The following is a 15,706-nucleotide window of genomic DNA, read 5'->3' as shown; positions in this document are numbered from 1 at the left end:
CAACGGGCATCTCTGCAGCGGGCATCCCTAGACAGTGATCTGGAGATGCCATCACCTTCACCTCAGCTGCCCTCATTCTCCTGTCTTGGGATTGCAGGGGAACGGGCCCAGGGACCATGGGGGGGGGGGGGGGGAGGCACGGTCAGCGGAGGAGGGAGCAAGAGGTCACCTGGTGCTATTTCACCAGCTCCTCAACCCCGTGGACTGCGGGCACTACAGCTGGGCCCGGGAGGAACCGTAGCCAGATTTCCCAGGTCAATTTTCCATTCCCATCAGCCCTGACCCAGCTCCAGGCAGGGCTGCAGCTTCTGAGTGGTCTGGACCATGTGGGGAAAATCCCGCTGCTCGGCTGACTGCCCTGTGGGACTGTGAGTCCAAACCCATCCACGGCCGTGGGAGCCCCCCTGTTGCTGGGGAGGCCTTTCTAACTCTGCCCTGGCTGCGAAAAACTGACAGTCGCTTCTCGGCTCTGGCCCCCACACCCCACCTTCCGGCCCCTCACCAAACCCTTATTCGAACTGGGGTAGTCTAAGCTCCAAATCAGAAGCTCTTCTCCCCGCTCCCTCCCGCCGCTGTTCCGGGAACCCTCCTGCTTCTTCAGGGAAGGGATCCCACGAGCCCGGGGTCCGGAGCTTGGGCCTGGTCAGGGCCTCAGTCCGACGCCCAACATGGGCAGCAGAAGCGACCCCCATCCCCTCCTCCTTCGCTGACCACCAGAATTAGGCAATTTGCACGGAAGAGTGGGGTGGGGGGGGTTATTTCTTTAACCCTGGGGCCGAGTTTTCCCCTCCCCGAAAGTGTTTTCCCCAGGACACTGACCTATCCTTTAATTGTTTGGTGATAGGCATGTAAGGGGGAGGGGCGTTACTTGTTTATTGGAACAGCGCAGTGAAAAAAAAAACCCACCCAGGCGAACCGTTTCAAGGCTCCCCTAAAGATGTATCCAAACGGGCAGCCAATCAGCGCTTACACAGCTTTTTCTGCTCGACACTTTTAAAGGTACACTACCCAGTTGGGAGCGCGCATTTAAAGGGAAACACGCTCCGCAAAAAAAGGGGCTGCCTCCCTTCGCCGCGTCGCCCCAAACCTGCCCCCTTGATTGACCCGGTTCTGATTTGATGGACCCACGGGGAGCGGGAGAAAAATCGCCTCTGCCCGGCCCCCTCCCTCCTGAATCCCTGACAGTGGGTCCCCCCCCCCCCAAAAAAAAAAACCTGGGGAGGCCTTATGTAAGTTTTCAGATTTTGGCGTGTGGAGGAGAGAGGGGCCGGGCGAGTTGGCGTTCAGCCCCCTCGGAATGTTTTCCCTCGAGGAAGGGTCGGTCGCCTCCTCCTCCTCGCCCTGCAGGTCCAGGGCGGCCAGGCGCACTTCCCTTTGGGGTCCGTCCGTCCGGGCTCCGGGCTTTGGGAGCGGGGGGCCCTAGGAGCCCCGGAGGGAGCCCCCGGAGGGAGCCCCCGGAGGGAGCCCCAGGAGGGAGCCCCGGATTAGGGAGGCGGTACGGGGCCCCTCTGAGCCCGGGCGGAGCCGCCTGCCCCCAAGCCAAAACCGGCTCCGCTCCTCGGACTCGCGCTCCCCGGCCCCGGAGCCCGGAGCCTTGGGAATCCGGAAGCCTGGAGTCCTAAGCCCTGGAGCCCCGCTCCTCCTCCCTCTCTTCCTCTTCCTCTCCACCAAAGTGAAACCGAACGCATTGTCGCGGCGACCCCGGGGAGCCCCTCCGATCACCCCCTTGGAGCCCCGAAGTTTCCCCCCCCCCCACCCCCGGGCATCCCGCCCGGCGCCCCCCATCACCACCTCCCCGGACCCTCCCCCATCAATCCCTCCGGAGGTCCCCCTATCGCCCCCCCCCATAATCAGCCCCACGGAATCCCCTCCCCGCGGAGTCCCCCATCACTCCCCGTGCCCCGGAGCCCCGAAGTTCCCCCCCCCCCACACACACACCCCTGGGCATCCCGCCCGGCGCCCCCCCTCACCACCTCCCCGGACCCTCCCCCATCAATCCCTCCGGAGGCCCCCCTATCGCCCCTCCCCGGGCCCCGGAGCCCCCCATCCTCAGGCCCCGCCCCCTCCGGAGGCCCTCCATCGCCCCCCGGGGGGAGGGGGGGGGGCCGGCGGCGGCGGCAGCCCCAGCGCGGCCCGACCTCCCCGGGCCGCCGACCTCCCCGGGCCGCCGAGGCTCCGCCCCCGAGGCCCCGCCGATTGGCCGAGCCGACTATCGATTGGACAACGGGGCCGCCCCACCCGCTCCCGCTCCGGCTCCCGGCTCCCGGCCCCCGGCCCCCGGCCCCCGCTCCCGGCCCCCGGCCCCCGCTCCCGCTCCCGGCCCCGACCAGCCGCCTTCGGTTGAGCGCTGAGCAGCGCGGCGGCGGCGGCGGAGGCAGAGGAGGAGGAGGAGGAGGAGGAGGAGGAGTCGGGGGCGGCCGAGGCGGGTGGGAGGAGGAGGAGGAGGAGGACGGACGGACGGACGGACAGGCAGATAGGCAGGCAGGCAGATAGGCAGGCAGGCAGACGGGCAGGCCGGCGGCCGGGAGGGAGGGCGGGCGGGCGAGCGAGGAGGAGGAGGAGGAGGAGGAGGAGGAGGAGTAGGGCCGGACGGGGCAGGGCGAGGCAGGGCAGAGAGGGAGGAGGAGGAGGGTGGGGGGTCGCGGCGGCGGCGGCGGCGGCGAGGCGGGCAGCCGGGGCCGGGGTCGCCCCAGTGCCATGGGGTCGAGGCCGGGGCTGACGCCTTGACAGCCCCAGGGAGCGGCGGCCCCGGGGAGGGAGGAAGGAGCGGGAGACCGAGCGGGGGACCGAGCGGGCAGGAACAACGGGAGCGGGCGGGAACGGCAGCGGGGGACCGAGCGGGCGGCTGCAGCCCCGGAGCGGCCGGGCCGGCGGGGGCCGCTTCCCCGTCTCCACTGCGGACCATGTTCGCCAAAGGGAAGGGGTCGGCGGTGCCTTCGGACGGGCAGGCCAGGGAAAAGTAAGTCGGGGACAACGCCGGGGAGGGAGGGAGAGAGGCCAAGGCGGCGGCGGCGGGACCGGACCCGGCCCCCCCCCCCCAAAACACACACACACACACACACACACACAGAGGTGGGCGAGCGCGGGGCGGCCCGAGGGTCTGGGCTTGGGGGGAAGGGGGAGCCCCCCGCCGCCTCCTTTTGTGTGTGTGTGTGTGTGCGTGTAGGGGGGTGGGGGTCGCGGGCAGCGTGGGCCGCCGCTTTGTTCCGGGGCCGGGGGCCCTCGGACCGCGGGAAGGGAGGGCGGGAGTTGCAGGGGGGTCGTAGGGCGACCCCCAAGGCGCCCACAGGGCCGGGGGCGACCCGGGGGGCTCGGACTGCCGCGGGGGGGAGGTGGGTTGGAAGTTTGGGGCCACCCCCTCCCTCCCGCGCCCCGGCAGGTTCCCCCTGCTTGGGGCGTCCGCCGACGGCGGACGGTGGAGGGCTGGGGAGGGCTGGGGAGGGGGGCCCGGGGTGGGGGGCGACCCGGGCCCGACTTGACCGAATGGTTTGTGTCTTCAGGCTGGCCCTCTACGTGTACGAGTATCTGCTGCACGTCGGGGCGCAGAAGTCCGCGCAGACGTTTCTGTCGGAGGTGAGCGGCCCCCCCGGCCCCCATCCGCCCCCTCCCGCCCCGTCTCCCATTCTTCCCACCGCCTTTGTTTGCAGAAGCTGCTACTGTAGCCACCATTTTGAATTTTTATCACCTTTGGCCGTTTATCGGTCCGCGGCGCCGGCAGCGGCCGGGCCGGGGGGTCGAGGCGGCCCCGCTGACCCGCCCCTCTCCCCCCCTGCCGCCCCTAGATCCGATGGGAGAAGAACATTACGCTGGGAGAGCCCCCCGGCTTCCTCCATTCCTGGTGGTGGTAAGTTGGGGGGGGGGAGGGGCCCGGGGAGGGAAGGAGGGAGGGGGAGCCCGGGGCCGTGGGGGTTAAAAGGGTGGGGGGCGGGGCAGCCGTGCACGCCGGGGTGATGGGGGGGGGCGGTCCCTGCCCGTCTCTGCCCGCGGGCTTCTGGAATTGCGGGTGGGAATTCCGGCCTCTACTTCCCTCCTCCTTCCCTTTGGGCCCCTCGGTCCCACCTGGCAGGTGGGCCGGAGGCAGGCAGGAGAAGCGGGCCAGGGGGGTGTTGGGTGAGCCCCGAGACCTCCCCATCCTCAGTCCCGTCCCAGACCCGCAGCGGGTTTGCGCACCCCGCTCTCTCGCCCGGGGCCCAGAGGAAGGAGGCTGGGGGTCGTGGATTTGGGACCCCTTGCATAGGCTGGGGGTGGGTGGGTGTGGGTGCGGGTCACAGCCTGCCCCAGGGACCGGGGTGGTCCTGGGGAAACCCAGCCGGGGAGCCACCCGGTCCCCTGGGGGGGGGGTGGCCCCATCCCCGTCTGCAGGTCGTGTCCAGGTTGCCCGTGGAGGGGGACCCGGGGTGCCCGGCTCAGGGCTCCCCTGGGAGGCCCGGGTGTGGGCAGCATCGGTCTGCTGTCCCCTCCCCCGGGGTGTGACCGCCCTCCCGTCTCCCCTCTGCCCCCCAGCGTGTTCTGGGACCTGTACTGTGCGGCCCCGGAGAGACGGGACACCTGTGAACACTCGAGCGAAGCCAAGGCCTTCCACGACTACGTGAGTAGCCGGTTTGTCGTCCTCGCAGTCAAGCTCGGGGCGCGGTGAGGAGGAGGGTGTGGGTGACAACCCACGTAACGCAGCCTTTACCTGGCAGCCCCTTTCCCGGTCCCATCTGTCCGTCGCTCTCTCCCATCCCACATGTCCATCTCCCCAGGCCCGTCTGTCCGTCGCTCTGATCCGTCAAGCGTGTCCGGCTCTGTCCCGGCCCACTTGTCCGGCTCTTTCCTGGCCCGCTTGTCCACCTCCGTTGGTGTCCCCACAACAGAAGGAAATTTTGTCGGGGGTGGGTGAGGTGGTGTTGGAGCTGGATTTCCTAAAGTGGCAATTAAGTATTACGGCAGTGGTGCCCGCATTGGGGCTGGAAAGACTTCTGGAGGCCTGGGGAGAACACGGGGTGGTCTTGCGCGAGTGGAGCCGTTGGGTACAGAGGGTGGTTTGGGCGCCCGAGATGGAGGAGGTGCCCGGCCCTGGGTGGTGGGGCAGTGCTGGACGTCCCTGTCCCGCTGCTGCAGAGCTGGGGAGAGCGTGAGGGCAGGGACATGTCGGGGGGCTCCCCTTCTGCTCTACAGGGAGAGTCTCTGGGTGGAGCGCCTGGTCATCCGCTCTGTCAGGGGTTCCCACGTAATCCCTTACCCCGATGTGGTTCCCCCAGGTCCAGGGAGGTGCTCGGCAGGCTCCAGCTTGGGGAAGGGGAGACCGGGCTGTGGTGCCCTGGGGTCGGGAGGAGGATGGGGAACGTTGGGAGCGAGTATCCCAAAAAATAAATAGCTGTAGCACCTGTTAGGCACCAAGCACTGTACTAAGCGCCGAGGTAGAGACATATAAGCTAATCAGGTCAGACACAGTCCCTGACACACAGAGGGCTCACCATCTAGTGGGGAGGGAGAAGAGGTATTAAGGCCCTATTTTACACATGAAGGAACTGAGGCCTAGAGAAGTGAAATAACTTGCCCAAGTTTATACAGTAGGTGAGTGACCCCGTCCATCAGGCCACCCTGCTTCCCAGCAGGGAGGCATCTGACAGGCAGCCGTGGTGGCAATGGTGGCCCGGACCATTCGATCGTATTTATTGAGTGCTTAGTGCAAAGTAATATACTAAGCGATTGGGAGAGTACAGTACAGTAAACAGAAACGTTCCTGCCCACAAGGAGCTCAAAGTCCAGAGAGGGAATGGTACCTGCCCTTCCCTGGGGGTGAATAGAGAACTGGGCCGGGTAAAACTGGTGGTTTTGTTGCCTACTCAGTGCCTGGGGTGAAAACGGGGGCTGGAGGCACCTGGGTTACCGGGAGCTGCAGCCTGTTCTGGCTCAGTTGCTTTCTGGGCATCTGGGCCTTGGCTAGGTTGGTGGTGTGGCCCGAACCGTTGGGGAGCGGGGATGCCAGAAGGTTGATCGTCTCTCACGGGGGTGAGGGCGGATGGGCACGTAGATCATAGGCCTGGTAATCAGTAGGTCATGGGTTCTAATCCTGGCTCCGCCACTTCTCTGCTACGTGACCCTGGGCAAGCCACTTCCTTCTCTGTGCTTTAGTTACCTCACCTGTAAAATGGAGATTGAGGCCGTGAGTCCCGCGTGTCCAACCCGATTTGCTCAGATCCACCCCAATGCTTACTACAGTGCCTGGCACATAGTAAGCACTTAACAAATACCTTTTTTATTATTATTATTATTACCATTACTATCGTGATTGTTATGAACACTTCCAGTGCTGCACCGAGTGCCCCACTCTTATAGCAGCGGTAAGATCCGCTCCCTGCTGTGAAAGAGTTCACAATCAGAAGGAAAGAAGGTCTTGGGTGAGGCTTGCCTGACTCCCTAGAGGGACTCCCCTCCCCTTGCCATTTGTCTGCTGAGGGCCCAGTCCCCCACCTTGTCAGCCCCTTGTCAGCCCCCTGGGTGGGGGTGGGGGCTAATTAATGGCCTCTGGAGGAGGCCTGTCTGTGGTGGGGGGGCGGGGGGAGTGGGCGTCGGGCCAGGGACTGCTGTGGAGGGCAAGGAGTGTTGTCTTTTAGGCTAGCTGGTTGCCCGGGTGATGCCTCGTCGTTAGAGCTGTCCGCCGGGTGTCACTGGACATGCTGGGTCCTGACTGCCCTCTGAGCCGGGGAGGTTGGGCATCGTGCTTGGGGGCTCGAAGGGGAGGTCCTGAAACAGGAATACGGGCAACAGGGACCAGGACAAACGGCAGTGAGTCCCCAGGCGCGGTCGACCTCGGGCGCTCCTAATTCGTGTGGATCGGCTCGGGGCCCTGGTCCATCCGAGGCAGCCTCCGGCCATGGTGATCCCCTGGCTGGGGAGGCTGACTGCCCGTCAGGGCAAGGATCAGACACTGTTTGACCGGTGGTCAGACCGATGCCCGGTCCCACACGAGGCACCTGGAGGGAGGTGTGTTGGGCCTTGGGCCTGTAGCTGGGGGAATGGTCCCGGGTGGACACTGTGCCCGGCTGTGCCCGAGGTGGACTTGGGTGGCTCTGATCCCCGCCCGCCTCCTGAATGGTCAGAGCAGGAGGCAGCCCGCTACGGGTGGGCATCCGCTGGAGGCAGGGGCGAGGTGGCCCATGAGGTCTCTGTTGGCTTTGTAAAAGTCGACCAGGTTGGGTGGGGGCTGCTTGGCTTAAGTGTGTGGCACTGGGACTGGTCAGATCAGACAGGCCTTTTTAGCTTTCTGGAGTGGCTGGAGGGTTTTGACCAATTGTCTTGAGTCACTTCCCTTCTGGTCACTCATCTGGTTTGCATCCAGAATCTTCCGAGCTTGGGAGTGGCGAGTAGCAATCCCATATTTGCCCTGTCTTCTCTCCCTTCCCACTTGCCCCCCGCTTCGCCCATCCCATGATAGGGGTGAGTGGCAGCCCAGTGTACTGGGGCCTGAGCCCCTCCGTGTGGCTTATTAGAAGGAGCCTGGGCTTGGGAGTCAGAGGACATGGGTTCTAATCCTGGCTCCGCCGCTTGTCTTCTGTGTGACTTTGGGCAAGCCATTTAACTTCTCTGTGCCTCAGTTACCTCATCTGTAAAATGGAGATTGAGACTGAGTCCCACGTGGGGCAACCCGATTACCTTGCATCTACCCCAGCGCTTAAAACATTGCTTGGTGCATAGTAAATGCTTAACAAATACCATAATTATTATTTTTACTATTCTTATCCTAAAGGGATGGGGTCAGGCTTGCCTCTTCTCCCCACCACCCCCATGCATGAGTCTGGGCTTCGGTGGTGAGGGAGGCGTGTTGTTGGGGCCCGTGTCTGTGTGGGCACAGGGGGCCGTGAGTGAGGCGGGGGATGGTGGCTCTGGGGACTGGTTGTGGCAGGGGGTGATGGTGGCCCTGAGCTGAGGACTGGGAGGGTGTGGGAGGGTGACCCTGGGAACTGGGCACGGCTGAGTGCAGCATTGACCCCGGGGACTGGATATGGGCTCAGGCCTCAGGTGGGAATGGAGGCCCAGGGACTGAATGTGGCCTGGGGTGACAGTGGTCCAGGGTACGACGGTCACCTTGGGGACTGAATGTCGGCCTGGGGCACAGAGGGGATAGTGGGTATTGAGATTGTGAGCCCCATGTGGGCAACCTGATTACCTTCTATCTTTCCCAGTGTTTAGAACAGTGCTTGGCACATGCTAAGCACTTACCAAATACTATTATTATTATTGTTATTATTATTATTACTAGTGGCCCTGGGGACTAGATGTGCTGGGGGGGGTGGGGACAGTGGCAGACAAGTGGCAGGGCCGGGATCAGAACCCATGACCTTCCAACTCCCGGTTCTGTGCTCTATCCACTACACCATGCTGCTTCTCTAATAATTTAGGGTTCTGTAAGGGTCCAGGGGAACTGGGGCCCAGGGTCTGGCCCCCATCCTCACGGGCAGGTCTGTGACCTGTAGGGTCCAGTGATGGCGGGCCGCTGGAACTGGGGTAGGAAGTGCCACTGCTGGTCAGTTGTCAGTGCTGCTGGTCAGTTGTCAAACTGGCCGCGGACAGGGGACTCGTCCCTCTTCAGGCTTTAGTCAGTGATCCATATTGTAGCAGTGTTGGGCACCTGCTCCGCTGCTCCGGGGGCTGAACTGAATTTCTACCTAGCAAACTGTAGTATTCCATGCTTAGAATTAAATGGGGGAGACAGACGGATGCAGATATAGCAATAACAATAATTAATACTAATGGTAATGATGGTATTTGTTAAGAGCTTACTATATCTTAAGCACTGTTCTAGGCCCTGGGGTAGATAGAAGGTAATCAGGTTGGACATAGTCCCTGTCCCACATGGGGCTGACGGTCTTAATCCCTATTTTAGAGATGCGGTAACTGAGGCACAGAGAAGTAAAGTGACTTGCCCAGGGTCACACACCAGACAAGGGGCGAAACGGGGATTAGGACCCAGGTCCTTCCAACTCTCCCAGGCCCATGCCCTATCCACTAGGCCGTGCTGCTTCCCTGTTCTTCAGACCACAGAAGCAGCAAGAAGGGCAGGATGGAGCAGGAAGCAGCACAAGTAAATCAGGTGGAAATAGCCGATGAAATGATTGAATGTGTCACTATCCACAAGGCCCCTTCCCGGAGCTGGGGATAGAAATAGAATTCATAAGTGGGTACCTGGCCGGCATGCTGGGAGTTGATGGGAGAAGATTTCTTGGAGGATGGGGGAATTCAGGAGGCTTCTAGGTGGACGTTTACCATGGGTGGGGGAGGGCGTTGAGAGGAGGGGAATATTGGGGGGGGGGGAGGGGGAGGAGCCCAGAGAGTGAGTTGGGGAGCAGTGGATGAAGGGAGCAGGTAATAGAACTAGATAGGGAGTTTACAATCCTGTGAGCTCCTGAGGTCAGGGAGTGTGTTTACTAACTATTGTATTCTCCCAGAGCCTAGTACCGTTCTCTGAACTCAGTCAGCACTCAATAAATCCCACCAATTGATGAATTGAAAGGTGGAGAGCTCATGGGGGAGGCTGACAGAGAGGAGTGTCTACTGAATGTGCCCCGGAGGGTTTTAAAGGCGGGGGAGAGTCACTCAGCAGCAGAGAAAGTGGAGAGGTCAGGGGAGAGGCCGGAGGCAGGGAGACCGATAGAGAGCTACTCCCGGCTGGACTCTGGCAGTGTTGTGGGCTCTGGGCCCTCTTGGAGTAAGAGGTGGCGTTTTGAGTGGGGAGAAGAGGTTGGGGCTCAGGGGCAGCTGTTTCAGCTGATGCTTTGGGGGAGCAGGATCCGTGTGGGTGTGTGGTGGTTGGTGTGCAAAGGCATGTGTGTGGGCTGGGTGTGAAGCCTTCTGAAGCCTAAAAATTAAGCTTGTTGGGCCTTTTTCATTTTTGTGGTTGCCCAGGGAAGACCCCTGCCCCCACTGTCCTAGTCATTTCTCTTTCCCGGGACATGGGGACATCTGCAGACACTGAGCAAGCCTTGAGGAACCCAAGCTCCCTGTCAGCCCCCCAACTGGACCTGGGCTCCTGTTTGTCGGTGGTGAATCCCGACCCCTGCCTGCCTTAGAAATCTCGCCCCTGCCACAGTGTCCCAGGTGGGAGTGGAGGAAGCCCCCATTTCTTCCGCGGAGCTCTCCTGAGCCAACTGGCCGGCTGAGACTTTCACAGCCGTGGCCTGTGGGAGCAGCTCTGGACGCGGGTCATTTGGGCCGAGACCTCGGTGTTTTTACCCGGTGTCCAGGCCAAAGAGAACCCCCACCCTGTCAATCCGTGTGAGCAGCCAGAAGTGCCGCCTTCTCCCCCATGCAGTGGGCCGGGCGGCTCGGGGGGCCTGGTGGGCCTGGGGGATGGACGGCTCTCTGACCTCCAGGTGTCTGCCAATGCAGTTGTCCAGCCGCTGTCCCGGGGTCAGGGGCCGCAGGAGGCAGGAGCTGCTGGGACGGGGAAGAATAAATATTTACCCTATTCCGTCCCTAATGAAAACAAATTGTCAACAGTTGTTCAGTAACTGACTAAATTAAAATCTGTAATTAGTCAATTAGATTAAAGAGTTGGCAGAACCTGGTTGTATCATGCTGGTTAGGTTATTAAGAGAAAGGGTGTGATTTTTAATTACTGAATGCTAATTCTGACAGTTCGCAATGAGAACAGACGCAGCTCCCACCCTCTCTCTCCCCCCTTCCTCCTCTTCTCCCCACCCCTTCCTTCCGTTTCCCCCACTTCCTTCCTTTCCTGCTCCTTCCCATCCATGGCCCCATCCCTTCAGTCCTTCACCTCCGCAAACTGTCAGGGGTTTGGGAAAGGGGAGACTCTGGTCTGGGGAGCAGGGCAGGGAGACACTTTGGGGAGGGGCAAGGCCCTAGGCTGGGGGGGCGGGGCGGGGGGGGACGCAGTACAGCAGGGAAGCAAGGAGGGGAAACCCCTCCTGGGCTGGGGAGCTCAGCATTCGTTCATTCAGTCGTTCACTCAGTCATATTTAATGAGCGCTTACTGTGTGCGGAGCACTGTACTAAGCGCTTGGAAAGTACAATTCAGCAATAAAGAGAGACAGCCCCTGCCCACACTGGGCTTACAGTCTAGAAAGCAGCAGGGAGGGGAGACCCTAGGCAATTGTGAGTGGAGGAGCTGGGGGATGGGCAATAGTGTGGCAGGGGGCGAGGGGAGAAAGTGGGGCAGCTGGCCGGCGTTGGACATTCTGACACTGTCTAGACTGTCCAGACCGTAAGCTCGTCTTTAGACCGTAAGCTCGTTGTGGGCAGGGAATGTCTTTTGTTATATTGTATCCTCCCAAGTGGTTGATACAGTGCTTTGCACATGTAAGCTTTCAATAAATATGAATGAATGTCCAGGGGCTGGACACTGGTCGGTGATCGGCTGCTAGACAGTTGAGTGTGGCCTAAGAGAGCGGCAAGGGACCGGGGTCCGGGGGTGACAGAGAGCTTGCCTCACTTATCCTCCATTCTCCCGCGCAACCCCCCCCCCCCCCCCACCATGGTCCCCCTACTTTGGAGAAGACCCAGGCTCACCATTGGTTTTGACTTGGGCCAGTTGGACCCTGATCCCCAGACCATGGACCCTTCCTGCTCCGGGCCATGCATTCGGGCGGATTCTCGGTCAGCAGTAATCCCCAGGCAAGCTCAGACGGTTGGGTCTTGGGCCCATGGCTACCCGGAAGGAAGTCCTGAGGACCGACTCTGGTCTACCGGTCATCTCGATGGAACTTTGGTGCAGGCGCGGAGGTTATGGGAAGGACAGGGACTATAGGGCAGCTGAGCCCTGAGGTGGGGCCACTGGGGGTGTGAAGACCAGGATCTCAGATAGCAAGTCAGAGGGGTCTGAGCTTCTCCGGTCTCAGAGCTCAGACCCCAGGTCAGAGAGCCATGAGGAGATATCCTGGAGCCAGGGGAGGGGCAGGACTGTAGCCAGGGGAGAGGTTGGGGTGACTTGGGGACTCTGACTGGGACAGGAGGTCAGTCTCTTAGTGGTGAGGGAGGAAAGGAGAGGGGGTTGGGTGAGGGGCAGGAAAAGCTGGTAAGGACCAGGCCCTGTTGGTCACTGCAGGGCAAGAGCAGGGGCCTGAGCAGAGTCTGGGTACTCCCAGCCCAAGCCTGACCCCCTGGGAAGACCCAGATCTCCTGGGACCAGCCAGCGAGGCAGCCTCTGAGAGGGGAAGAGGGAGGGAAAGCAGATGGCTGTCGTTGGCCACTGCCCTGGGGGCTCCTCCCCTGGTCAGTGGAGTTTTCTGGAGCGGGGGGAGCGGGAGGCAGAGGGTTGGGAGAGGTGCCTGTGGGGGATCCCCCCCACACCCACCCCACCGTGCCCCCACCCCTTCCTCCCTGTGGGTGGATCTTGGCTATCCATTATCCATGTGGGTGTGTCTGTTGGCTATCCATTATCAATTGTTTGTGTTAACTGCCTGAGTTGTATCAGATTGATCTCTGCTCTATCAGTTGTGAATCAGTTGTCACCTCCTGTGTGTCTGCTCCTGATCGGCCAGTGTGGCCCCCCCTCCCCTTCCCCAGGGCCTTTGCTTCTCACCCGGGTGGGCAGGGGGCAGCTGGGTGTGAGCCACGGGTTGGTAATAAAAACTTCCACGCCCAGCCCAACCCAAGAGTGGATGCGGGAAATGACTGGTGGAACCCAGTCCCACAGGGAGCTGTGCTGCTGGAAACCCCAGCGGGTCCGATGGATCGATCAATCAGTGGTATTGAACGCTTATCATCGTGTGCTGAACCTTGTACTAAGCACGTGGGAGGGTGTGATTAAAATAGGGTTGCTGAACACAATCCCTGCCGGCCGGGAACTGGAGGGGTTGGGTTAGATCAATAGAGGAGTATATATGTATACATCTGTAATTTATTTGTTCAATTGTTTATATAAATGTCTGTCTCCCCCTCTAGACTGTGAAGTTGCTGTGTGCAGGAATGTATCTGTTTGTTGTTCTATGGTACAATCCCAAGCGCTTAGTACAGTGCTTTGCACACAGTAAGCACTCAATAAATACGGCTGAATTAATGAATGAGTGTCAGTGCTGGTAGAATCAGGGATGAAGGGAGTATTTGGAGTGTTGGATGGGCCATGTTAGGTCACTGAGAAGAGTCAGGGGTGTTGGGTGGGCCAGGCTGGTCACTGTGGGGGCGAATCTGGGACGGAGTGGGGAGAGTTGTCCGTGCTGGGTCACTGGGGGAAAGTCAGGGGTGTCAGATGGACCGTGCTGGGTCGCTGAGCAGAGTCAGACATGTTGGATGGTCTCTGCTGGGTCACTGGGGGAATCGGGCGGAGTAGGGAGAGTCAGGTGTCGGTTAGTCCTTGCTGGGTCATTCAGGGGAGTCAGGGCAAGAGAAAAGAGTCAGAAGTTTAAGATGGTCTGTGCTGGGTCACACGGTCTGGTGTGGATCCCCAGCGCTGGGAGCTGTTGTCCCAGTCGGACGGTCTGGCGTGGGCTGCCAGCGTTGGGACCTGTTGATGGCAGCGGCCGTTGAGCCGGTTGGACGGTCTGGTGTACGATGCCGGTGGTAGGAGCTGTTGATGGCTGCGGCTGTTGTCCCAGGCGGATGGTTCGGTGTAGGAAGCCAGCACTGGGAGTCGTTTATGGCTGTTGATGGTCTGGTTTTGGATGCCAGCACTAGGAGCACTAGGAGCTGTCGGTGGCTGAGGCTTTTGTCCCAGTCGGATGGTCTGGGGTGGATCGCCGGCCCTGGGAGCCGTGGTGGTTACGGATGTTGCCCCAGTTGGGTGGTCCAGTTTTGGATGCCAGCGCTGGGAGCTGTCATTGGCTGCGGCTGTTGCTCTGTTCGGATAGTCCGGTATGGTGAGGCTCAGTGGAATTTTGCAGGGCAGAGGTGGAGAGTCGGGCATTGCTCCCGTACCCTGCTCCCAGAATCTGTACCCTGCCCCCCATACCCTGGTCCCTGAATCTGTACCCTCTCCATACCCAGCTCCCTGGCTCTTTACCCTCCCCACAGCACTGGTGCTGTGCTCCCCGGTTCTGTGTCCCCTCCCCCTACCTTGAGCTGGCCTAGCCCATTGACCACAGATGGTACTGCTTGGGGCACTATAGATCAGGACACTACAGCCCGGGACCAGGCTGGGGCCCTGGGCGAACCCAGGGCAGCTCCTCCCAAACTGTTAGGTACAGGATCAAAAGTGGGGCTGGGCAGGGGTTAAGGGCAGGAGCAGTGGCTCATGCCCGCGGCAGCAGCGCCTCCTCAGTTACTCAAACATCAGTGAATCAGAGCTGTGGACTGAGCTCTCCTGAGCGCAGTACTGAGTCCCGGACTGGATGTGCAGTAGGGAGACACAAAATAATGATGGTATTTGTTAAGCACTTACTTTGTGCCAGGCACTGTGCTAAGCGCTGGGGTGGATACATGTCCCAGGAGCCCCAGGCTGCTGGCAAGAGCCCCACTAGGGGCTGGGCCCGGTGCCGGGGCTGCAGCTGGAGGGGCAGTGGTGCCACTGGCCCATTTTCCCATCAGATAGCGAGGTGCCCACACCTTGCTAGGCGCTGGCACCTTGCATTACTCTGGGCCCCTCCAGGCCACAGGGCACCCTCCCCCCACACTGTAGTGCTCTGCCCCAGGCACGGCCCTCTGCCCCTCTCTCAGTCCTCCCCTCCCTCCCACTCCCTTCTTCTGCCCTTCCCCCCTCTCCCCGCCCTAGAGCACTTATGAATGTGTATATATCTATAATTTTATTTATTTATATTGATGTCTGTTTACTGGTATTGATGTCTGTCTCCCCGCCCTAGACTGTGAGCTCGTTGTAGGCAGGGATTGTCTCTCTCTATTGCTGTATCACACTTTCCCAAGCACTTATTACGGTGCTCTGCACACAGTAAGCGCTCAATAAATCCGATTGACTGAATGAGTAGTGCTTGGGCTTGGGCGGGAGCTCAGTAAATGATGCCGATTACGGGTAGCGCCCCCCCCCCCCCGTCCTGCGGTTTGGGGGGGCCTTAGGTCGGTGGGGTGGGGCTGGGGGAGCCCACAGCCTGGACTCTCCTTGTCCCCTGCCTTGACGTAATCTCCAAGGGGGCCAGGGGTCGCTTTGTTTCTCTCGGTGGAGAGGTTTCTCCCTCCTGCCGGCCCAGGAGGAGAGCGTGGTGGGGGGAGGGGCGGGACAGTAAACGGCTGGCTCCCTCCCCCCATCCTCCCCCGGCCCCGGTGGCTGTGAAAGCCCTGTTTGGCTTCAGACAAGGACTGCGGCCTAGGAGGTATGGGGGAGGGGGGGGGGGCGGGACCGCTGGAGCAGATGCCAGTCGGCGCAGACCCTTCCTCTCCTCCCCTGGGAGACCAGGGTTGAGGGACATCGGGACTGCCCGTTCCTGGCCTGTAAAGGGTTAAAGTGTGGGGGTTGGGGGAGTGCCAATCCCCCACATCCCCCCCACAATTGCCATGGCAACAGGCCCGTGGCTGGGGGGTGACCTGGGAGACAGGATGGCCCATCCAGTGGCCCTTTCCAGCCTGCTCACACTTCTTCAGTGGACGTGGGAGTGTGTGGTGCTTGCAAGGGCCTGTGTGTGCACACGTGTATGTGCAGGGGTGGCCTTAATTGGCCCCTCGATCCAAGAATTCTCCCTTTCCCTGCCCTTCTCTAAAGCTCTCAGCCCCACCCCTCCCTATTAGTGCTCCCCACCCAGTCCTCTTCCTGCCCTTTCCCCTCCTTTTGTCTGCCTTATCCAGCTCTGGGGGCCGGATAACTCCAAAGCCTCGGTGC

The 15,706-nt window shown here is 61.1% G+C and overlaps 1 protein-coding gene across 2 annotated transcripts in view; it reads left to right on the top strand.

Moving 5' to 3' along the window:
* Positions 1–2,828: 2,828 nt before the first annotated feature.
* SSBP3 (single stranded DNA binding protein 3) overlaps positions 2,829–15,706 on the top strand; it is a 37,072-nt gene continuing 24,194 nt past the window's right edge. Inside the window, exons 1-4 of one of the 2 annotated variants that reach the window (XM_038752982.1) lie at positions 2,829–2,959; positions 3,501–3,573; positions 3,783–3,844; positions 4,504–4,588. In XM_038752982.1, coding sequence (XP_038608910.1) covers positions 2,904–2,959; positions 3,501–3,573; positions 3,783–3,844; positions 4,504–4,588 — 276 coding nt within the window. In that variant the 5' untranslated portion in view covers positions 2,829–2,903. The remainder of the gene's footprint in view (positions 2,960–3,500; positions 3,574–3,782; positions 3,845–4,503; positions 4,589–15,706) is intronic. The other variant, XM_038752981.1, reaches the window with a different exon arrangement.

The sequence above is a fragment of the Tachyglossus aculeatus genome, chromosome 10, assembly GCF_015852505.1.
Source record: "Tachyglossus aculeatus isolate mTacAcu1 chromosome 10, mTacAcu1.pri, whole genome shotgun sequence".
NCBI classification, from domain to species: domain Eukaryota; kingdom Metazoa; phylum Chordata; class Mammalia; order Monotremata; family Tachyglossidae; genus Tachyglossus; species Tachyglossus aculeatus.
This window is presented reverse-complemented; position numbering and strand designations above follow the sequence as displayed.